The 25,817-nt window shown below is 39.7% G+C and overlaps 1 protein-coding gene across 5 annotated transcripts in view; it reads right to left on the reverse strand.

The window, feature by feature from the left end:
• The window catches only part of LOC136846038 (homeobox protein OTX2-like), a 343,077-nt gene that overhangs the window by 9,524 nt on the left and 307,736 nt on the right, over nt 1–25,817 (reverse strand). For 4 of the 5 annotated variants that reach the window (XM_067116689.1, XM_067116692.1, XM_067116688.1 and 1 more), the window contains exons 2-3: nt 24,431–24,952; nt 7,035–7,189 (exon numbers count right to left, since the gene is read on the reverse strand). In XM_067116689.1, the coding sequence (XP_066972790.1) occupies nt 7,035–7,189; nt 24,431–24,542 (267 nt within the window). In that variant the 5' untranslated portion in view covers nt 24,543–24,952. Of the gene's footprint in view, nt 1–7,034; nt 7,190–24,430; nt 24,991–25,817 lie in introns of all 5 variants that reach the window. The other variant, XM_067116690.1, reaches the window with a different exon arrangement.

Consider the following 25,817-nt stretch of genomic DNA (forward strand, 5'->3'; position numbering starts at 1 on the left):
CTAAAGGAAAAAATCAGTACTTTTTACGATAATTTCCATGAAAACTTTACTTCCAACAAGACATGAATAATTAGAGTGTATTGCCTATAAGTATTTTTAAAATGAGAGCTAAAAGTTTCCGTCCTATCATGATTTTCCACTACCACAAACGAATGAAAACAGGAGTTAATAGCTGAACGTTTCCGGAGCCATACGAGCCTTGTCGTTCCGCTGAAATCCCAATACAATGTAGTAAAACCATTTTCCACAAAATAATCAATTACAAAGCTGCAGGAAAATTTTAGTTCTCTCTCCGCTGTTTTTTTTTATGTTGGGATTCTATAGCTAGAAGGCCTGCTTTTTAACGCTAACAGTTTTGTTTACTGCTTATTCCGTGTGTTGTTTGCGCATTTTCGATAATAATTAACGTGATAAAACAGCTAAGCTAATATTAGGGATTTTTCGTCATATTTTCGCTTCACTCGTTGGACGTAAAATAAAATCTTTCCCATGCTCGACTTGTGCACTTGAGGGCGAATGCCAATCGGGTTAACATCTTCATTCTTACCGTTCCTTCCAGATTTTCTGGACATTCTTACTGGCACTTACGATTACTATTGACATTCTAGGCAATGCCATTCCTCTCCCCTTCTCAAAGGTCAGTCCGTTAGATCGCAGATTATTTGGCAGCCTCTGGATACATGACACTTCATTTGTGATATATATCCTCTGTATAGTGCAGGCCATATACAAAATGTAACACTTTCTGCTTACTACTGAGATACTTTCATTTACTAGCAGTCTAGCAACCTCTTCCCACTAAATCCAGACTGTTGCTACTTTTTCTTATTGAGGTCTCAGGAGCAGCTCTACTCAAACGTAGCATGGTCCCTCTCCTCCACGTGGTATTGCACTTCGGACATCGAAAATCCTTTAGCTACTTCATCTGTATTTTGCAATACTGGGCATTTCTTGTGACAATTGTTGCAGCCAATACCCAAATGGATTCAATCCACCTCTGTCCTATAGCATCCACAAAACCACTTCTTTGCTTCCTTTCTGGGCACATTAAAATACTTGTATTACTTACATTGATCACAACCCTCTTGTTTACACATTTCTACGAACCTCTCCTTCAGACTCCGTTGTTAAGCCCAAGCCGTCTTCATATGACAGCACCCGAAGGCCACCTTTTCAGTATTCCTTTGTAGCTTCTCTCACTCTGATGGGCACCAGCCTTAATCTCAACTCTTCCGATTCCCATATCTGTCCTCACTTCGAGTTCTTGTGCTAATGTGTTTCCGGTTCCCTGTACATTCATAATGCCACGTTTTGCTTGCCAGTTTCATGTCAAATTTTTATGTTATAAACTTTCATTTCTCGTAAGGCACTTCTAGTCGAGTTGCCTCATCAAAAATACTGCATTATGTTGTTGAATTATCTGGCATGATGCCAAACTGACAAGTATTTATTTCAGTAATTTTTCTCGCCCCTTTTTTTTTGCTCCTCCAATACTTTTCTTTATATCCCAACAATACTATTCAAACTTTTTTTTTTTTATATTTAGCACACCCCTTTTACTGTTTACTGTATATACTGCTGTAATACTCTCTTCCCACTCTTGCTGGTCACCTCATCAATGACTAGTGCTCAGGATGCTTTTAGAGCATCGCTTGACATCCTGCTGGTCTTTGGACTTTGCCACTTTTCACCTTCACAAAGGTTCTAACCTCTTCAGATGTCACACTCCCTACTGGTCAGTGACAAGCCAGAATCCTTCAATTTCCAAATTTAGAGCTACCACCACCGTCGAATCATTTTTCCATTTCAAACTTTAAATGTCTCCATTTTTACTTTTTATACATCTGCCCCTCTGACATTTTTATTTCTCTTTGTCCACTTATTTACATTAATATTATCTTCTTTCCTTTAACTGTGGTGAAATTTTAATTAAAAACCACCTGAACCCTCTTTTCCTCCATCCATGGGAAGACTTTGGCCAATCAAAGTGAAAATTACACTTGTTAAGTATAAGGTTATACTCTCCTCTCTACCGTTGAGCTTTATTCGGCATAAATTATGACCAAGTTTTGTTACAAAACTCAGTCATTCTTTCTTCCTGCTTTAGTTTATCTCGACAACTTTTTTTTTTATCGTTCAAGAGGCTAGTTTATTGATCTCTTAGGGATTCAGCCAAATTTTTGCTTGTTCCATCTTGATTCTTTTGCGTGAAAAAAAAACCTAGCAATTAATTTTCTTTCAATTAAAGGGCCGGGGATAGAGATAACGAAAATCTACGCGGAAGTTTCGCCGAAATTCACTTACTGACAGTCACTTACATGATATACAGTAGTATCTCAAAATGTAGATCCTTTGGATTATGAAATTCAATAAGGAGACTATCATGCACATGTATAATATTCTTAGGCTTGAATCTAATACTCTGCCAAATCTCTCTGATCTGAGAGAGAGAGAGAGAGAGAGAGAGAGAGAGAGAGAGAGAGAGAGAGAGAGAGAGAGAGAGAGAGAGAGAGAGAGAGAGAGAATCAACAGTGCATACTATTCTTTCCACAATTCCATTCAAACCCCATCTATCTTACGAACCTTTCAAGACTAACAACAGCCTAAGCTCCTTGTCGGTGATGAAGCTACAAACGCCAGCAATCTAAAAAGAACACTGGCCATCTTTGAAAAGCTAAGCTATGCTCTATCAACCTTGAACGTTTAAGTGTCTGGGAGGAGGAGGAGGAGGAGGAGGAGGAGGAGGAGGAGAGAATCTAAGACAGAACGAGTGGGTGGACGGATCTACAGTGGCGTTATTTAGTGATGAGGAGGAGGAGGAGGAGGAGGAGGGTATGGAAGAGGGGTGACAGAGATCGTGGTGTCCTGCATGGCACGGAGGATTAAAAAGACGATGCGGTAAGCAACCGTTAGGCCCTAATGGCTAGACTGTGTGGTTCAGGGGTCGGTTGTGGCCGAGACTATGGAGGGCAACTCTGGTAAAAGCGAACAGAAAAATGCGGAATCATTCTAGGCGAATATACATTTATACTTAGTCATCGACCGTGTACTGGTTTGTGTTGGGGTTGAGACTATCGAGGGAAACTCTGATATCACAGAATATAGTGCTTGGTGTGGGTCCATGCTAGGCTGGTATTACCAATTTAATTGGTAGAATATGTAGTTATAAACTGGGACAAAATATGCAACTATTCCACGTGTTGCTAAAATATACTGAAAGGCAAAATGTTCTGTCATGACAAATTAACAAATGACAAGATACTCGCACAATGAGATATTGGAATATATTGAGCCAAAGTTTAGATGTCAACCAATATATGTAAGGATTAAGCAGCAGCTAAATGTTTGTTCATGCTAATTTTTGTTTGTTTGTTTAGTGACTGAACATGAGAATTCACTGTTTTACAAGATCAAAATGAGAAGACTGATTAACCAAAATAAGCGCCCCTGTAATTATGACGAAACTCAACGCTACTGATCTTTACATCATGAAAACACTAACTAGGATAAAAACTAGAGGTCTTGGCCTTAGGACAGAAGGCAAAATGCCGCTTTACTTTAGAGAAACTCAAGTTACTGATGTTATCGTCAAGCAAAATATCAACATACAGTATTTTTATGAATAATTGAAGATGAGATTTAAAAAAAAAACTGAGGGCAATTACAAGAAAAGTGAAAAAAAAATGTACTACTGTTGAGCTAATGATCTTAAATGCAGGGTAAAAATTACACCTACTGTTAGTTAATAAGAAGCTGTTGCTTAGAAATACCATAATTTAAACGGCTCGAGAAAAACAAGATTAATAATGAATTATTAAAAAAAAAAAAAGCCATTACAAATATCCATCAAAATAAGTGTCTCCCATTGGTGCAACTGGCAATATTTGAGGACCAATGGCGGTGGTTCTAACGAAATGGGCAACGAGAAATATTTGTAACTAAAAATTTTATTAATAAAAATGCATTTACATTATAACAAACATTAGCCCATTAACTAAAATGAAAAACATTTGCGAACAAAGCGTAGAGAGACATTTGCAATGCATAATCAATGTCATGTCAATTTTTGTCAGTTGGAAAATAATAAAAAATCCAGCAAAAGTCCCCAAAATGAAAACTGATTGTTTCCAGCAAAAAAAAATATTCATTTCTCTTTCATTTTGTAATGTGTTTGTTAATATAGACAAATGGTCATTATTGATCCTTGCACCAGTTCCAACAGGCCTCAAATGATACATGTCCAAGTGGAAGCAAGTCTCAAAATCACAAGTAAATTTTAGAAAAACGGAAGATAAAAGTATTTCATCGTCATGATTTTCTTTCAGTTTATTAATACATTCACTATAATCATTAGAATATTTAGTCATAAAGGACGCCATTTATTATAAGTAAGGCTAAATTACTGAACTCGCACCAGCAGTTACCCAAGTTCCACTAAAAATCTTAAACATCTTTTTTTCTTTTATCCTCTTGACTACTTTAATAACCGTCATTAGCACAAGCAGTAATAACAAAACCAGCAACAGAACTCATTTGCTTTAGGATCACAGGGACGGAAGAGGCCTTACTAAGAAATGAGAAAGAAAATAAACATCAAGTAGAAAGTCTCCCAAGATCCAAAGTGATTTATGGCAGCAGTAAATCACTACATTTTCAAGTTTAATCTTCATTCATAAATTACCTCACCACCATTCTTCTTTGGGGTAAAGAGATGAGAAACGGCCCGTGGCAGCTGTTCACGTGCGCATGCCCAGTATGGACGTACGTACGAGTTTCAAAAAGGACGACGGATTATTGTTTGCTCTCAAGTAATTTCATTGTAATAACGGTTCACTGAAAATATATTTCATCCAATATATTTGTAAACACTTCGAGCAACCAGAATACTTCACAAATACTAAACTTCGGTTTATATGAGCGCGCCTGCGAGCTATCTCCTACGTTTCCATAACCCATCACAATACAATGTGTAGCTATGAGGTTTACATCATTTATTCATTTTAAGTGTTCTCCATAACGGCCTGATGAGGCATCTGATTTTTGCCAAATAAATCACTGCAAATGCCAGGCGCGTATATAATTTTGCTTTTGATGCCTTTTTGCGCAGGCGAGAAACAGCGCGCGAGCGCAGAGGTAATAACAATATATAGTCTTAAAACAATCTCACTGCATTGGCGTTGACATTTCAGCGTCTGAATAATGTTGGTAGACAACAGATCTACGAATAATGTAACTGTGGTAAGAGGGTGAAGGGAAACGGAGAGGAGGAGAGGAGAGGGAGGGGAGGAGGAGGAGGAGGAGGAGGAGGAGGAGGAGGAGAGGAGGAGGAGAGGAGGAGGAGAGGAGGAGGAGAGGAGGGGGAGGGGGAACGCTTGTGAATGGGGGTGACAATAAGGGGCTCTTGCCCAAGGTGCATGGGTGCTTGACAAGTGATCTCCGGTCTTCCCCACCAAAAACTATCGGATATCTTAACCAGGTCCAAAGAAGATCCCAAACAGAAGAGAGAATATGTAGCGCCATTTTGACAACCAACTAGACTCTACGACAGCGAGGAACGAAAAAAATAAGCAGGCGTTAACATTACATCCCTACTTAGCTGAATGCCCCATTTATTAGAAACTAGACACAGAAATTAAGCCTGGAGCAAAACTTGTCAGTCACCCATGTAGCAAAAACACAACGGGGTGGTTTTACAGATCCTCCTTGCAATATGACCTCAAGCTAGTTTGAGTTATTTCAGTGGGGGCCTTACACCTACGGGTTAAAACTTCATTAATCCTAGGGGTAACTAAGTTGATATGAGAAGAGCTTTTCTGAGATTTGTAATTAGAAGAACATGAGTCATCTAATCACACACAAATGCTTTGCTCCTTTAAAAGTGCACAAATGGAAGTTAATATTCTTCGAAGCCTCAAAAGCAGCAATCCTATGTGAATAAATTAATGCGCTATTTTCTTAATATCTTCAAGACCTCAACGGGGTATGATACTTCCGATTATCGTAATTACCCACCTCCCTGGGCATTACAGACGAACAGACAATATGCGTTGGTTGTGGCCTTCACGTTCGTTAACCATCAATGATCAATACTTTGTTACTAAAAATAACCAGCTTCAGTATCCAGCACTAGTTATATAAATGAATATTTTCTTTCAACCATTCCTCAATAAATGTCAAACGTTAAAAACATGCGGCAAATTCATTAGCCTAAGAGAATCATTCTACTCCAAAACGTACGAAGCAAACATGCGAAGCTCAGAAAACTATATTTGTGCTTGCAGGCAACCTATGAATGAAAGTAAAATGAGCACCATTCAGAAAAATCAAGCTTACTACCAACCCACGTTTACGCCATCAGACTAAAACGAACATTGACTTCATCAAAAATCTAGTTTTAAAAACACAGCAAAGACAGAACAATTACGTTCAAGGACGGAAAATTTCTTCTAGTTAATATGATTAAGTTTTGAAACGAATGCTTAGAAAATGAAAACCCAACTCCAAACGAACATGGCTTGCATTTCCTTAATGCTTTCACCTATATAGTCTTGTTAAAGCAGGAGTTTTGCAGCTTCACTTTCTCAAAGTGAGATCGATTCCAACAGCATTTATCTGGGAGCATTCTTATTTCTCCGGTTCTTTAACACATAACTACAAAAATTTCTAATGTGGTCTAGGTCACTTGATAATGCCCGTCCCAACGTTAAAATGTAATTAATTACTTATTTTCCTATCTTGAAGGTTAAAACAAAGAAAATACATTTTTACCAAAATTAGCCAAGAACTGTAGAAACCACTTCACACACATAAGAATCCAATAACCAAGCCCATTAATTTAAATTTCAGAGTCACATTGTAGATAAACATCAATACAGGAAAAAAAAGTTGGCATCATGAGAGACAGCACAATGCAACCCCTACTGAGCACCTGGCACTCCTAAGATGGCAGCTGCGGCTCAGAAATCTACGGGAGTTCTTGAAGTTTCTTAAAACAGTAAATCAACAAAAGCACGCGGGGACTAAGCAGTACCAACCTGCACACGGCTCTCCGGAAGGTTGATCTTGAGGGCGACCTCTTCCCTCATGAAGATGTCGGGATAGCGAGTCTTGGCGAAGAGGGACTCCAGCACGTCCAGTTGAGCTCGCGTGAAGGTGGTCCTCTCGCGACGCTGCTTTCTCGGGTTAGTTGCTGTAATTAAATAGATTCATCTTGAATATATTTCAAAATAGTTATGAAAATACAGAACAAGGTTAAGTTTATGATGGTTTAGGAATTAGGAATGTGAGGTAAGAAAGATTTTGATCTACAACATAAGTTGTAATGGAGTATGTACAAATGCACGAGGGATGTATATTCATACAAAAATCTTAAAATAAAAGGGGACGGGGCCTCATCACATTTCTCACCTTAAAGGCAAAAGTCCTCATTTATTAAAACAAAATACAACAGGTGAGTAGTCAAATTAAAGGTCATTTCAAACAAATGCGAAATTATCTGTCAACAAACATCAAAGGAGAGGCGAACGGAATGTAATTTCACTGCATGATAAAACTGGCGACACAGCATCAAAGTCAATAATGATGAGGCGATTGAAGAAGAAAGATTACGATGAAGGAGCAGCCCCTGAATCCTTATTTAGCCTCACATTCTACATGCAACATGGAACTCAGCCCAGAAGGAACCGACACAGGAAAATAAAGGAAGATTCCCAAAGGCTAATTTCACAGATGAATAGAACATGTACTTCAACATTAAAAGGAAAACAATTACTTATGCAGTGGGACACTGGCTAAAGAGGCAACTTATGACAATTGATAACTACGTGAAAATTTTCGTGGGACACAAAAGATGTCTAATCAAAAGTATATTGAAAGTTGACGTAACAGATGAAAAATTATCTTCAGAATGTTAGTTATTCAGCTCCCACTGCAATAATTTCCGACAGTATCCAAATTTCTCAACTTCTCTGCTTTTGCATTTCCTATATAAACAGCTCGATTCATCGGAATATAATCTGGCATTTTTACAAAGCAAAGGAATTCAATCTAGAAAGCACACTGGTTACCAATTTTATTGCCAGGCTCCTACCTACTGAAAGCATTAGGTGTGTTTTTTTTTTATTTCTACGCTATCCCCCGCCGCCCATAACACTAACCTAAATTTTGGGGTTACGATGCCCCACCAACTGTGACATAAGTCAAGTTCTGTAACAACAGTCACCAAGTTCTGTGACAACAGTCATCAAGTTCTCTGACAACAGTCACTAAGTTCTGTGACAACAGCCACCAAGTTCTGTGACAACAGCCACCAAGTTCTGTGACAACAGTCACAAAGTTCTGTGACAACAGTCACAAAGTTCTGTGACAACAGTCACCAAGTTCTGTGACAAAAGTCATCAAGTTCTGTGACAAAAGTCATCAAGTTCTGTGACAAAAGTCATCAAGTTCCGTGACAAAGTCATCAAGTTCCCAGACAAAAGTCATCAAGTTCTGCGACAAAAGTCATCAAGTTCCGTGACAAAAGACATCAAGTTCTGTGACAAAAGTCATCAAGTTCTTCTGTTCACGGTTTACGCTACACGCTGCGGAAAGAACTTCCTGGAAACGAGTGGTAATGCGTTTAAGATGCGCTGTATTTTACCTGGAATGCTACCAACATGCAACATACCCTTCCACAATACTTTCTTAACCGGTACTAATTTCCTCTGCTCAGTTTATTATAATCTTAGCTCAACTTTTGCACAGGCATTCTATTTCGTAAAAGAGAGAGAGAGAGAGAGAGAGAGAGAGAGAGAGAGAGAGAGAGAGAGAGAGAGAGAGAGAGAGAGAGAGAGAGAGAGAATTCTTTATACTTCGCTACAAGCATCACACCATCCACCTAATTTCTCTATCTTTGCCCGGTAAAAAAAAAAAAAAAAAAAAATGACGTTGGCATTAACAAATTTCTTCCTTATTAACAAAACTTTAACCATGGAGTCTATCACGCGGGAGAAACAAAATATATTTTTGAAAAACCTAACTCTAAAAGTAAGGCTAAAGCAACAGCCACACACATATAATGGAAGCCATACCATCCGCGAATGAAAAACTAGTGCAATATTGGATTGGTCACCTCGAAGATGGAAATATTCCCTCTTACCACGCCATACACTAACATGAATGGATGCTGTCTGCACACCCTGCCGCCGTTCCTTGCGCTCGCCCACTCCCATTTGAGAGAAATAAAGAAGGGGCGCAAACAAACAAATAATTGGTTTGGAGGCGAGAAGGTAATCACTTTTTTCCCTTCCGCCCGTGCTGGCTGCCTGGCTGGCTGGCGCGAGGCACCGCAAGGGATTATTTGCCATCTATATTTTCCTGGATTAGTTGTCCCTTTATCTTACTCTCTTTATCCGGCGACGGGGAATGAATACAGGGGGAAAATATATGGGATGCTCAGAGAGAGAGAGAGAGAGAGAGAGAGAGAGAGAGAGAGAGAGAGAGAGAGAGAGAGAGAGAGAGAGAAACATTTAGGTGGTGTGAGAATGGGTTACCAATAGAACAAGAATGCTTACTCCTGGAAGCCCTACACACAAAGAGAGACTGAGAGAGAGAGAGAGAGAGAGAGAGAGAGAGAGAGAGAGAGAGAGAGAGAGAGATGCCTTATAACTGATAGAGATGGACGAGGCCCCGTGAGAACGTTAAAGGTGAGCAGATGAAGTGAATACAGAAACTAAGTGGATGGATTAAGTAGACATACAGTGGGGAAGAACCTGCTTGCGAACAGATTTAAAACGAAGAAAAAACGGGATTAATTTCACTCTCCTACTCGAGACTGGCCTAATTCTATATCTGAATGGGGGACGTTTATCCTTTGTGAGTATCTGAATTGGTAGAAAACAGCCTTAAGAGTGAATACACACACACAGTGCATTCTCACACACATTTCATGTTTATACATTTATACATACTTTTTATATATACACATTTTAATTATATATATATATATATATATATATATATATATATATATATTTTTATATATACACATTTTAATTATATATATATATATGTGTGTGTGTGTGTGTGTGTGTGTGTGTGTGTGTGTGTGTGTGTGTGTGTGTGTGTGTGTGTGTACAGTAAATGAGGCAGCTGACGTCTATAAAGTTTCATTGCAAAAAGGTGTCTCCCACGAGTCAGCAGTTGAAAGGTTGAATATAGCAGTGACCTTAGAGTTTACTTTTATTTTTTTTTAGTGCTGAGGATAATAATCCCCAAGCCCTGTCCCTAGCATTCCTTCGCGGTCACCCACTCGAGTGCTGACCAGGACTAAAGTGTATTATATAACACTACCTAAAAAATCCACTTAAGTCAGTTAACTTTTGCCAGATCTGAATACCTGTTTTCTCATCAAATCCAAAATGTTATTAAATATATGGCGTAATGAAAACGGGATCTAAATACACTACGTTATAGTTACAGTATGTAAGAGGTCATTAATGTAATTAAATCCGTCATGAAAAAACAAATAGTCATTTATTTTTCCAGAATAGAGAGGGGAGTTGGGGGAGGGTGGATGGTTGGGGGGGAGGGGACTCGAGATGTGAGGACGACAGTCCAGATGCAAATTATGTTAAATTGGATCCTCTTAGCGACCCACATAAAAGGGGTCTGATCCTTCTTACCCTCCTCTCGATGCGCACATTTACACACTGACACTATCGAATCTCGTGGACCTCTTTGGAATTTTGAGAGAGCGCGAGGATTCATAGTCTTAATTTCTCTCTCTCTCTCTCTCTCTCTCTCTCTGAACTGCAAAAGTCGTGCAAGGCTCTTCATCTTACGTGACTTTTTAACCCTTTATATGAAATTTATGTTTTCATAAATACGCAAATACACACGAGCACGCACACACACACACACTGGAAAATGTGTGTGTGTGAGAGAGAGAGAGAGAGAGAGAGAGAGAGAGAGAGAGAGAGAGAGAGAGAGGCGCAAAAGCAGGAAAACGTTATGATTGCCTCATCGGGGGTCGACAAAAGAGTGTAAGCGATTGGAGGAAGGTATTAGGGACCTAATCTTCTTCCACTGTTTCTATTCTGTCGGCCTAATTAATCGATCAGGCCACGCGACCAGCTCAACGGCACGCGTCGCCTTCGTGATGCACGATGCTCATTTGTCATCCGATCCCTTTTCTCGCCCCCAGAAACAATAATTGGACCAAAGCGCATCCTTCCGCATTTCCCTCTGCTTTCTCAACAGATAAAAATATCTTGTCTTTGGTCAGTTTTCCTCGCAAAGAAGGTTTGCGAAATAAAATATACCGCATTCTCTTTAAATTCAAGCCCCTAAATATATAAACCGGCCTTCAGAAACCCCAAATCTCCCTATCTCTTATCTGCAGACGTCTATTCCTTTTCGTCTGTTTACGATGAAGAGGCTATAAACGCAAGAACTTAGCAGTGATCAACCCTCTCACGTCCTCGCCATTTTAAAATGACTGACAGAAACATTCGATCGAATTCCACACCACCGATTCAATTCGATGTTCATCTGTCATCCGAAACCTTTCGCCAGGGTGCTCTTTTCTCGCGAACTGGCGGGGAACTCGCGCCGAGATGGCGGATAATGGCTGATGTGGCACAGTTCGACGGGTACATTTGAGCAAGGTGACACTCCAAACTTTTTTCTTCCCTTTTTCTCGTCACAACGTATGTTTTTTTTCTACCTATTTCCCCTTTCCACCTTTTCATCCTTAAAGGTTTGGATAAGGTTACCGCACAGCGGGGGTACAGTAACGACATCCACGCACAGCCAATTACAGAAAATGTCCTTTTGTTGTCAAAACTGCCCTATCAGCTTTCGATAGGGTCTACAATAAACCGTCGTGTCTCCCGAATGGAGCCGAACAGTGCTTTACACTAAAATCTTAATATTCACTTTCCTCGCCGAGTAGAATGACAAAAAGCCAGACTTTGATTTACATAAATATTTCAACCATCTACACAGAATTTATAAATATATACAGTCCTGCTTGCAAGAATAAACCAAAACTATGAAATATGAATAAAACAGAGCTCAATGCACCAATGCATTAACTCTGAAAAATGAAACACCAGAGAGATATGAGATAATAATTCTTGTTGGTAATTTGGCTGCAAAAGTTGTAGCATCAATGAAGATATGGAAGATGTCAGATCAAGGCAGGCTTGGGAAAGATTGCAAACGAAAATACGATACAGCTCATTGGTTTGTGCGCTACATGTTTTTCAACACGAGGAAATGCATAAATTCACTTGGACATCTGATGGAAGTCATAAAAACTAATTGAATCAGTTAGTAATCGAAAGAACACAAATAATGGAATGCAAGGAGCTACAGGGTAGCAGTTGTTGGCAGTGAATGCCAGTTTACTGCCACATTTATTGCCACATTGAAGCTGAAATTAAAGGTATCCAACAAAAGGCAGGCAGATTGCCTGAGCTTAATAAAATATAAGGTTCTTAAAGAGGTTTTTGCAGCTGTATATGGAAACAGATTTGCGGCTCTAGAATCCATACCAGAGGTGGTGCAGACAATCAATTGGAATTGAATAACACCAAGAATGTATAGTCGAAATCTGCTGGGAAAGAGGTACTATGATAAGGTGGTACCAAGACTGAAACATCGGATATCTAGGGACAACAAATATATCTTACATAAGACGCCCAAAGCCCGAGACCAAATGAGAGGACAGTCAAATTAAAGTAAAATCAAGAACTTGTGGTATGTTTTAAACCAAGAGCCCGAGGTGCACTAATTATAGACTCGGATTAAGGTACGTCATGTCGATCACAACCAAGAACTTTGTTAAGTCTTCTAGAAGAGTGCTTAAAATATGGCCATGCTTTTAAGCAACACGAAGTCAAGCTTTTTAAAAACAAAATGTTTCATCAAATAAGTTCATGAACAAGATACATCAAGCCATGCCCGGCATGATGAAATACTCATCTTGCAATTCCTGGACAATTAGATGCAATAAAGTCAAGTTCAGTATACTATAATGAACCATGAAGTCAAATCCAGCACAGAATAATAAGGAGCTTTACTGGGCAAGGTAGAGTCCTGCATGAAAAGGGGTTTGACCAAGCAGAGTCACAGGAAGTCTCCTAGAATAATGAAGACTCATAAAGGACGTCACCTATAATAAAGACAACTCGTAAAGGACGTCCCATAGAATGAGGGCGACTCGTTAAGGAAGCCCAAGAAAATAAAGATGACTTGCAAAGTGTGTTCTAGATTTAGGGGACTCTCAAGACTTTAATATTCCCGAGGTTAGGAAGACTTGTCTGGACGTTCCCGAGCTCAGGGATACTTGTCTGGACGTTCAGGAGGTTAGGAAAACTCGTCTGGATGTTCCTTAAGTTAAAAAGACTCGTCTAGACGTTCCCAAGGTTCGGAAGAATCTTCTAGACGGTCCCGAAGTTAGAGACTCGAATGGACGTTCCCGAGGTTCAGACGACTCGTATGGACGTTCCCGAGGTTAGGAAGACTTGTCTGGATTTTTCCAAGTTGAGGAAGACTCGTCTGGACGTTCCAAAGGTGAGGAAGACTTGTCTGGATGTTTGGAAATTCCTGACCTTAGAAGACTTTTCTGGATGTTCCCGAGGTTAGGAATACTCGTCTGGACGTTCCCTAGGTTGGGAAGACTACTCTGAACGTTTCCGAGGTTAGTAAGACTACTCTGGACGTTTCCGAGGTTGGGGAGACTTATCTGGACGTTCCCGAGGATGGGAAGACTTACCTGGACGTTCCCGAGGATGGGAAGACTCGAATGGACGTTCCTGAGGTTGGGAAGACTCGAATGGACGTTCCCGAGGATGGAAGACTCGAATGGACGTTCCTGAGGTTGGGAAGACTCGAATGGACGTTCCCGAGGTTGGGAAGACTCGTCTGAACGTTCCCGAGGTTAGGAAGACTTTTTGGACGTTCCCAATGTTAGGAAGTCTCGTCTGGACGTTCCCGAGGTTAAAAGACTCGTCTGGACGTTTCTGAAGTTAGAAAGACTCGACTGGACACTCCCGATGTTAAGACAACTCTTCTAGACGTTCCCGAGATTAAGACAATTCGTCTGGATGTTTCCGAGGTTAGGAAGACTCTTCTAGATGTTCCCGAGGTTAGGAAGACTCTTCTGGACGTTTCCGACGTTAGGAAGACTCTTCTGGACGTTCCCGAGGTTAGGAAGACTTCTGGAAGTTCCCGAGGTTAGGAAGACACATCTGGACGTTCCCGAGGTGGGGAAGACTCATCTGGACATTCCCGAGGTTGAGAAGACTTATCTGGACGTTCCTGAGGTTAGGGAGACTCTTCTGGACGTTCCCAATGTTAGGAAGACTCGTCTGGACGTTGCCGAGGTTAAAAGACTCCTCTGGACGTTTCTGAAGTTAGAGAGACTCGACTGGACGCTCCCGATTTTAAGACAACTCTTCTGGACGTTCCCGAGATTAAGACAATTCGTTTGGATATACCCGAGGTTAGGAAGACTCTTCTGGATGTTCCGAGGTTAGGAAGACTCTTCTGGACGTTCCCGACGTTAGGAAGACTCTTCTGGACGTTCCCCAGGTTAGGAGGACTCTTCTGGACGTTCCCGAGGTTAGGAAGACTCTTCTGGACGTTCCCGACGTTAGGAAGAATCTTCTGGATGTTCCCGACGTTAGGAAGACTTCTGGACGTTCCCGACGTTAGGAAGGCTACTCTGGACGTTCCCGAGTATGGGAAGACTACTCTGGATATTTCCGAGGTTGGAAAGACTACTCTGGATATTTCCGAGGTTGGGAAGACTACTCTGGATATTTCCAAGGTTGGAAAGACTACTCTGGATATTTCCGAGGTTGGAAAGACTACTATGGATATTTCCGAGGTTGGAAAGACTACTCTGGATATTTCCGAGGTTGGGAAGACTCGTCTGAACGTTCCAGAGGGTGGGAAGACTTGTCTGGACATCCCCGAGGTTGGGAAGACTCGTCTAGACGTTCCTGAGGTTGGGAAGACTCGTCTGAATGTTTCCGAGGTTGGGCAGACTCGTCTGAACGTTCCCGATGTTGGGCAGACTCGTCTGAACGTTCCCGAGGTTGGGCAGACTCGTGTCTGAACGTTCCCGAGGTTGGGCAGACTCGTCTGAACGTTCCCGAGGTTGGGCAGACTCGTCTGAACGTTCCCGAAGTTGGGAAGACTCGTCTGAACGTTCCCGAGGTTGAGTAGACTCGTCTGAACGTTCCCGAGGTTGGGTAGACTCGTCTGAACGTTTCCGAGGTTGGGTAGGCTCGTTTGAACGTTCCCGAGGTTGGGAAGACTCGTCTGAACGTTCCCGAAGTTTTGAAGACTCGTCTGGACGTTCCCGAGGTTGGGTAGAGTCGTCTGGACGTTCCCGAGGTTGGGAAGACTCGTCTGGACGTTCCCCAGGTTGGGTAGACTCGTCTGAACGTTTCCGAGGTTGGGTAGACTCGTCTGAACGTTCCCGAGGTTGGGTAGACTCGTCTGAAAGTTCTCGAGGTTGGGTAAACTCGTCTGAACGTTCCCGAAGTTGGGAAGACTCGTCTGAACGTTTCTGAGTTGGGTAGACTGGTCTGGACATTCCCGAGGTTGTGTGGACTCTTCTGGACGTTCCCGAGGGCGGGTAGAGTCGTCTGGACGTTCCCGAGGTTGGGAGACTCGTCTGAACGTTCCCGAGGTTGGGAAGACTCGTCTGAACGATCAGGAAGACTTGTCTGGACGTCCGTGGGGTTACTGGCAAATGAGAACTCTCAAGGATGTCCCCTAGATTAGGACGTGGCGTATGGTACATTAATAGTATCTGATGACATTAAGAAAATTCGTCCCGGTTATCTGAGTCTAGGTAGCAAACGGAAACTACTGATGACTTCCCTGTTTCGTTTGCACTAAGGAACAGATGTACGAACTATCTATTATCCTGGATTAATGAGCGTGAACAACAACACCTCGACTTCCTTACATAATCTGGCTAATTTATGCATTAGTACTAACTTAGGCTAACTCCTATTAGAGAGGTCTGAGGATCTCTTAACCGAGTTACCTCAGAAGTTAATACCATATTACAGCAGCATGTAATACCCCAAGATAACAAAATTCAGGTAACCTATTAACAGATGTCAATCTCTAAAACACATTAAACGGTACGCAAACTACATTTCATTATCATATAGTACACAATGAAGATAAGTCCAAAAAGATTAAGCATGAAGTCTTTTATACATTATGAATTTTTGTTCTTGAGTACACACCTAATTTTACAGTGGAATTAGCAGTTGAAACAATTTACTAATGATCTCAAAACTTCCAGGAATAAACCTTTCGCAAAATTGTCACATTAAAACAATAACAATTAACAGGAATACCGCCAACTCAAAACCGACCAATATAACCCCGTTCGTAAAATTCCAGATCCGGCGAGTAATGAACATGTCCACAATCAAAATACACTGAGCAGATGATACCTCCGAAATCACAATCCCCGTATATACTACACCAGGAGATGACGAATCCGATAACAGACGAGATATAAACCCATAATTGATGTTATCGACATCCGCCGCCCTCGACCCCTGTGTCTCTCTCAGCCACCTGGGCAGAGAATCCCTTTTATCAACAGCCTCGCCACCTTCCCCCTTCTTGGAAGGTTCATTTTCCCATTCGGAAAGCATAGGCTCTTGTCCTTACTAACGGGAGACGGGCTACAATGGCCTGTTCTCATATCAATAGCTGGAGAGGTTGTCTATCTTGACCCTCATCCTTCTATTTTCCTCTCCAATGAGAGATTTACAACGAAAGCGTACTGGAGAGAGAGAGAGAGAGAGAGAGAGAGAGAGAGAGAGAGAGAGAGAGAGAGAATGATAAGTACAACAATGACTGTAAAATCAAATCTTTAAATCTCTTTTAGGAAAAATCTTACTATTCATAAACAAATTTGCACCTCAAGAGATGTAAACAAAAAACCACCACGTCTCTTTTTATAACGACAAGACAAAAACGTGTCTTTTTCTCACTAAATAACAGCAATCACCACCAGGAAAAGATGAGGTTATTGAGGATATCAAAGGTATTATAGTTAGGCTGGAGGGGTGGAGAGTAGAGGGAATAGGGGAGGGGGTGGGAGGTGGGGGGTGGAGGGAGGTAGTGGGAGAGGATAGCGTCCGCCACGTAATCCGGTACAATAAGTGGACAATTAATTCCAGTTAGAGCATGATGATCACCCCCGGAGTAATCCCACCTGCTCAACTATCTATTGTGGGGGATTTACAAATTAATCCTTTCTCCTCTTTTTCATAATAACACAGAGCCTCTTCTTGCTCGGCAGACAGGTAATTGGCTAGATGGATTTTAGACATTTGTTACCCGCTATTATGACTAGCTGTTAATTATCCGTGATATATCAGATCAACTTTAATATGCTAAGGAGTCCAGGAAGATGAATGACCAGGTAATGTTTAACAGACGGAAAACAAACTGTGATTTCTAAATAAAAAAACTATCTTTTTTACTTTATCTACAATAAATCAATTTAGTATTTTCGAAATATAAAAAATCTAAGCCACGATCACGGTCCAGGTAGAACCGTAGCCACGATGAAGTTAGCTTACGACAGCTGACTGAACTACGTTTTATTCGAGTACTTTTGCGGGGTCTTGCATAAACCAAACTTCTTAGAAAGTTACTTTGCTGTTAATTCATTTTATTTAGATGTACATTCAGCCCCCTTTCCACGCATTTGAAATATACAGTATCTAATGAACACCCGTCATCCTTACAAAACTTGACAGACGAATGTCTAAATGAATTTAGGGTACTGTCGTCTTACCCATTATCTCTCCTTGGGAACTGATAACAAGACCGGGCTCTACTATTGCTACTTTAAAAACCCATTAAATGGACAATTCCAAGAGCTTAATTTTCGATACAGGCAACAACTTCCAGTATATAGTACCGAGCTCCAATAACCTAGGGTCTGATATTTCAATGGAAAACCATTGATGTGACTGCTGAAAGTACTGTCCTCTACAGAAGCCATATACATGCCGGCTACGAAAATTTCACGGTGTAATCCCACTGCCACGCCATCCGCCACCTTTAGGGAAAGTTCTCTCTGTGAGAGGAGAGAGTCCTCCATTGTGCACCGCCATCCCCCCCCCTTCCCCAAAATCCAAATTTCCAAATTTACGTGTTCGGAAGGGGCATGCAAGCCTCTTAATACTAGCTACTTTGGGCGCTTGATGAAACCTAAATTACAAGACCTATGCCTATCAATAATGGAGCCATCTACCAACAATTTGTGGATGTACATGACAAGAAACCAACTCTAAGTGACCTCTAAATGACCTTGTTGGACACAAAATGGTTCACCTGTAGGATAGCTATGGGTGAGTATGGTCACTGAAGCAGTGAGCATCGCACACCAAGCCTACAGTGAATATCCAGGTGTCTTCAAACTATGTTCTCCCTTCCTGCAGAGAGACGAATTCCACCGCAAATGATCAAGACTCACCAGAGCTGGGAAGCCTGGCTTCCGAAGACTCATGAAGAATATCCCTGACCTGCGAATTTTTCCTGATATCTGGGTTCTCTGTTTAATCTTTACATATACATATACATACATACATATATATATATATGTATATATATATATAAATATATATATATATATATATATATATATATATATATATATATATATATATATATATATATATATATATATATATATATATATATATATATATCCCTAGGCTGTTGTTGATCCACTCTACGTGATTTTTCTTTATAGTAATTGATTTTAAAAAGTTACGTTTTATAATGCCTCTGCAATACATGATCTTTTTCTTGCATTTATCCAATGAATAGTGTAGTTACATTCATACACGTACTGAAATAAAACTACGGGCTGTATTTCCTGTTCCAATGTTATATTTATATTGTACTCCGAGATTCTTACCGCTTTGTCATACATTCTTCATTTCACTGATTGAAAGGGATCTTACAAATATAACCATTCCTTTGTTGAGGGGATTTCTTGATCGCTATATTTCTTCCTTGCAAGTTAAAAATGACATAAACATGGCTTTCAGCAATCTAGGGATAGGTACGAATTGGTTACTGAATGGCAAAATAAGTTTTTAGGTACAGCTTCAGATTTTTCTTGCTTTACTAAATATTCTCAAAAATTAAACAAGGCAGCATAACCATACTGGCTTCTTAGGCAAAGCCAATTTCAGCAACATCAAATAATGGAGTCACACTACTGTTTTGTTTCGGGAAGTATTTTAACACATGAGTAAACAAAATGTCTTTTCATCCAGATGAGAAACTGACTTTTTCGAAAACATTAAAAGCAAGCAAAAACTACGCCGAAATTTCTTCGGTGCAATCGAGTTTTCTGTACATCGTATAATCAAGGCCACCGAAAATAGATTTGTCTTTCGGTGGTCGGTATAAGGCTGTATTAGTCGCGGCCCATAAAACTTTAACCACGGACCGGTGGTGGCCTGGCCTATATCGTTGCCAGATGCACAATTATGGCTAAATTTAACCTTAAATAAAATAAAAACTACTGAGGCTAGAGGGCTGCAATTTGGTATGTTTGATGATTGGAGGGTGGATGATCAACATACCAATTTGCAGCCCTCTAGCCTCTGTAGTTTTTAAGATCTGAGGGCGGACAGAAAAAGGACCGACGGAAAAAGTGCGGACAGAAAAAGTGCGGACGGACAGACAAAGCCGACACAATAGTTTTTTTATCAGAAAACTAAAAAGAGTGCTCTGAAAAAGGCCTAAATATTTCAAGCTATGAAATCAGCTGATCAACTATGAATTGAGTCCATCTCAAGTTTCTGTACGCGCATCTTCGTCATTCAATCTGGAAAAAACAGTGTTCAGGATTTAATAGTTTTCTTAAGTCCGAACTTCTCAGTGGATCTCAAGGGTCTAAAAGCTGGAATGAGGAAGGGGGGAGTAGGAGTAGTAGTAGGAATGAATCCTCCTCCTCCTCCTCCTCACTGCTTTGAAGATCTTCTGATAGGCCGGAGACCGGCGTTAATCACCAGCTAACTTATTCAAAGTCAGATCAAACTCATCTTCGGAAGGTAATTAAATTACCTGTACTTAACCTGCACGTCTTCGCTGATCACCCATCACTTGCTCGTCCCCCTCCGTGTTGTTGACGCTTCACCCCATACACTCAAAAGCTCATTTCCTCCTCATTTCCCCTCTACCATCCCTCCCCACCCCCTACCTCCCATCCTCATAGCCTCCTATCCATATTCTCCGCCCAAATACAATACCATTTTCAATCCTTATTTCTTAAACAAATAAAAAGGCAAAATATTTTTTTCCGGGCTGCTTGTTTAACATGGTAGGAGTGTTAGAACAAAGGTGCCTTCGTACCAAAGAAAGGTTAGAATGTTTGCCGGTAGGTGATGTATTGTGTTTGAGGGGGGATCGACGTGCTACTTGAGTGGACTCTTCTTTTGGTGTATGATATAATTTTGCGTGAATTATCTACACAAATGCCAGTGGTAGCAATTTCGAGTTTTAGCCTTTTTTTTTTACTTGTAGTCGCATCCCTATACAATGATAATGCGAAAAATATAATGTATTGACTACATTGTACGCATTATTTCGCTCTATCAATTCTCGACACAATTGAATAGACTGTTTAGACATACAAATGTTATCCTTAAGTCGTCAGCTTCGCTTCACCTTGTCTCGCCCTGTTTTAGCAGCAAACAACGACTTTCTGTCTCTCCAGATATACATGCACATATTGATACACAAAAAGTAGTCTCCTCCACAAGTTTCAGTTTTCTGAAAAGAAAACTACTGTGCCGGCTTTTTCTGTCCGTCGGCACGTTTTTCTGTCTGCACTTTTTTTTTTGTCCGCCCTAGAGGGCTGCAACCTGGCATGTTGATCATCCACCCTCCCATCACCAAACATGCCAAATTGCAGCCCTCCAGCCTCAGTAGTTTTTATTTTATTTAAGATTAAAGTTAGCCATAATCGTGCTTTGACAACGATATTTGGCAACCGGCCCGTAGATAGTTTCAGGCCGAGACCACCGAAAGATAGATCACCGAGCCCATTAAAGTTTCTTCGGCGCATTTTTACTTGTTTGGGCGTCCAGTAGACCTTGAGGTGATAAACACTGTCTTTTGTACCCACACTGACCTCATTACAATTAAGACGCATTACTAAGATTTAACATTTACTTCAGTATTAAACAACCTGATGCCACAACAATAATCAAATTTACTCTACCATTCACATTCCTTAGGACAACAGAAACACTACATTGACGCCCGGACTAAGGCAATTGATCTGTTTGCTTTCACTCAATTACGCTCAAGCAAACCAAACTGTCTGTCTCTGAAGACGTCAGATTTCCTTCTTCCAGAGAACCATTTCCTATAATTTACAAAGAAATTATTTATACAGGGGATAAAAGTGACCCGAAAACGCACTTCAAAATCGTATTAATTTGATAACGTTTTATGAGTCACCCAATGTCACTGGGCATCGAATGGATGAGAAGAATCGAGTAATTCAGCTACACGACAATCAAGAGAAAATAAATTTAATGTTTGTTTTCTCGTCTCTGTGCTTAATGAATAATGAAAACAGGTGAGAAAAAAAGTCATATTTTCATGAATCAACCAAAGAAAGTCACGGAGAGCAACGAAAACTAAATGTAAAAAAAAAAAAAAAAATATGAACACGCTGCAATAAAAGTAAAACCTCAGGAAAAAAAAGCAGGAAATGGAGGAATGTAAAGTTGTGAATGTAAAAACATTTTCTGTTGTATTTGTGTATACTGCACCTTCTCTCCCATCTCCCCTTACTTCCCCACCCCACCCCACCCCACTCCTACCTCTGACAGCAGCAACACAAAAAGGAATAGCAGCAGAGTCGCAAAAATAATGAAAAAAAATGAATAAAAAGAGAGAGAAAGAGAGAGAACGATGATGATTAAAACAAGAGGACAATGAAATAAAAGCGAAGATTTCATGAAATGCGAGTGATGAAAGTGAAAAGAAAAAGAGAGGAGGAGTGTCACAGGAATAACCCATGAGGAAAAAAATGTTAAAAAAAGGGTAAAGTAATAGAGGTGAAAAACTAAAATTAAAAGAAATATCAGAGAACAATATGTCGACACACACATTTCGAAATAAAAACGAAAAACGATGGAAGGGAATATTAAGAAATGTATAAAAGTGGAAAATGTGAAAAATATTTGGAGTTGGAAAATAGAACAAAAAAGCTATCTGATGTCATTCAAATCTCAAAACAAGGGGCGCGCAGGAGCGCACTTAAATTAGGTTACATCGAACCAAGTAGGTGTCTTTCACAATCTAAAGTTGTCTGTTTCCGTTTATATGGAAGACTGAATAATTATGTATAAAGAAGGAATAATGTGCTACATCAAATCGTGGAGTTTCCACTTAAAACAAGCTATCCAACGTTATTACCTTATTTTAGGAAAATAACGCTAAACGTCAAAATCATGCACGTGCACGAACGTGACAAAACTGATTAATGACGCATTTCTAACTTGAAAATTAATAATTTTTACAACTATTATTTATTACGTCACCCGCTTTAAGTGAAAGGCACGTGTTCGTGTTATTATATATATATATATATATATATATATATATATATATATTTATATATATATATATATATATATATATATATATATATATACATATATATATATATATATATATATATATATATACATACAATATATATGTATATGTATACATACAAGGTATAATAGGTATATATATATATAATGTATACCCAACGTATTTTTCTGGTATTATTTTAGTTGACTATGACGAGTAAAGAAAAGTGGAATGGCTATTTTTTTGTGTGTGAAAATGGCAGTTTGGCTATTGTTTTTCACCACTCAGATACTGAATATGCACAGACATACACAAAGCATAAGCACACATTTACAAACACACTAACACACAAAGCATACTGCATATATTCAAACGAGCGAGAGAAATAGGGGAGGAGTTGGGTGGGGGGCGGGGAGGTGACTTCAGTAAATGCACACCTAGCGTTATTAAAAATGAAACCGAGAGACTTGAGGGTAAATTGAAGATAAGCTCAATATACAAAAACCAAAAAATATGGAATGAATTAATACCACAACAAACGAAGTACAGAAAGAAATAAGATAGGAATGCTTAGTTAGTAGCGTAGTAATAAAAAGCCACTTATAATTATGAACGTTGCAAGCAATGACTTTCATGAAGCATACGGTATTGCAATCGACCTCAAAGCCTTGTTGTAGCTGTTACTTGTTACGGCCATTTTAAATGCTGCTGGTCAACTTCAATAAATTCGTCTCAAATCAAATACTTGTATTTACACTAACTCTCACATTAAATACTTGAATTTACACTAACTCTCAAATTAAATACTTGTATTTACACTAACTTTAAAGGTCTTAATACTACATCTACTCCTTAACTTTAGTTACCTAAATCCAATCCTAACGGGAGAAGCTTTAATACCTACTTGATTTATAAATTAATTACAGGTACAAAATTCCTGCATCATACACAGGAGAGTTAATATACGCTTTGAACAACAAGCAACAAAGCTAAGTTTCAGCGACAAAGCTTCAGCGGTAAAGCTTCAGCGGCTAAGCTTCAGCGAGGATTGGTTTCACAGCCTTCAGTAAAATTCATGGAACTAAAGAGTAATTAATTACTAAAGAATATAATGAATGGATTTCTTGGGGTATTTTTTTTTTAAATCTTAAGACACAGCAAAACGTTACCGATAACTAGCATTTCTAAAGTAAATTTAATTTTTCAAGTTAGGTAGTGTCAATTCCCATTTACGTACACTTGCCAGTTCGTTCATATTTCAAATACAATAGAACATATTTCAAATTCCCAAAATTATATATTTTAATCACATTCTGCCAATACAAAGTTCTGTTCAGCGGGAAATTTCCCACCGATCTCTCCACTATCATTAGGGTACTGTAGTCTTAATTCCAGTATAACTTCTTGACCGGAAATTGAAGCCAAGTAAACTAGTTCATAGGCACTCATTTTACTGATAGAATAATCTATAAAAGTTACTGAAGGCTGTGCGATCAAGGCCAGGATTACATTTCAGAAAGTACTCTCCCGAATTCAGCTCTTTGGAAAAAAAAGGCATCGAATAGTGCGACACTGTACATACAAATATAACAAGTCTACCAAACACTAGTAAAGACATCCTTAAGTATATAAACAAGTGGACTTTGATTTATATATAAGTCAATAAGAACCTTCAATTTACTTAGTCTGGGAGACTTCTGTTTAACATGTAATCAATGACCTCGACCGTCAGGTGGGCTAATTATCAAAAGTACGAAAGAGGAGTGTTTTGGCGTACCGTAGAGGTACTCACTGGGCGGTGGGTAACCCATACTCGGGTGCAGTGAGTCCATCCCTGCCATGGTGAGTCCGATGCCATTCATGGAGTAAGGGGACGATTTAAGGTACATCCCTGCGGAGCCGCCGGCCCCGCAGGCGCCCCCGAAGCCTGGGAACGCCAGCCTGCACCACCTTCACGTCCTACCTACTGACACAAAATGGAATTTCCGGATTCCCCACACCCACACACGCCCACTCTCTCTCTACCGCGAGGCACGAGTTAGAATTCCAACACCGCCAGACGAGGCAACAGCAGCACAAGCAGTGACAGCGGCGGCAGGCCTTATGTCAAGTGACCCAGTGGCCCCGTGTGAGCAACCACTGTAGAAAGAACCAGTTGCCCCGTGTTAACGGCCACTGTAGAAGGAACAAGAGCTTGAAGCCACTGTAGAAGCTACGGGAACTTGGAATCTGGCGTTTGAACTTCGCTGGCGACAGCTACCTGGGCAACACTGGTGACGCACGCGACTCTATGCACACCCTGCAAAGGAAGAAACGGAGGAATTAAGTTTCATTTTCCTTGTTGGACACAATGAGTAAATTGTGTTAAATGAATATGAAGTCAGAACTCAAATAGGAGTATTTTTATGACAAAGTTCTTTTAGGCTGTTGTTATCCGACTATAGCTGTTAAAATAGACACAGCATAAAGTAAAAAGCACATGTGCACATGTATGCAGTATATAGGTAACTTCTATATACAGTATATAGGTAACTTCTATATACAGTATATAGGTAACTTCCATATACAGTATATAGGTAACTTCTATATACAGTATATAGTAACTTCTATATACAGTATATAAGTAACTTCTATATACAGTATATAGGTAACTTCTATATACAGTATATAGGTAACTTCTATATACAGTAACTTCTACATAAAGTATATAGGTAACGTCTATATACAGTATATAGGTAACTTCTATATACAGTATATAGGTAACTTCTATATACAGTATATAGGTAACTTCTATATACAGTATATAGGTAACTTCTATATACAGTATATAGGTAACTTCTATATACAGTATATAGGCAACTTCTATATACAGCATATAGGTAACTTCTATATACAGTATATAGGTAACTTCTAAAGACATTTCCATTTGCTTTAAGAAACTTTGGCCAGACAAGATATGGGGAAAATTCAAACACATTTTATGGAGCAGTTTTGCTGTCATCATACAAGGAAAAATTTTTAAGTACACATTAATTTCTCCTTCGATTAACTCAAGCTCCCCAAACATGACTCGTCGAGAGTTACAAACTATTTCCTTAAATATATGTATACTTGTGATATAAAAGTAAATACACTATTACCCGATTTTTTAAAAAGTAAACACA

The sequence above is a fragment of the Macrobrachium rosenbergii genome, chromosome 14, assembly GCF_040412425.1.
Source record: "Macrobrachium rosenbergii isolate ZJJX-2024 chromosome 14, ASM4041242v1, whole genome shotgun sequence".
NCBI classification, from domain to species: Eukaryota; Metazoa; Arthropoda; class Malacostraca; order Decapoda; family Palaemonidae; genus Macrobrachium; species Macrobrachium rosenbergii.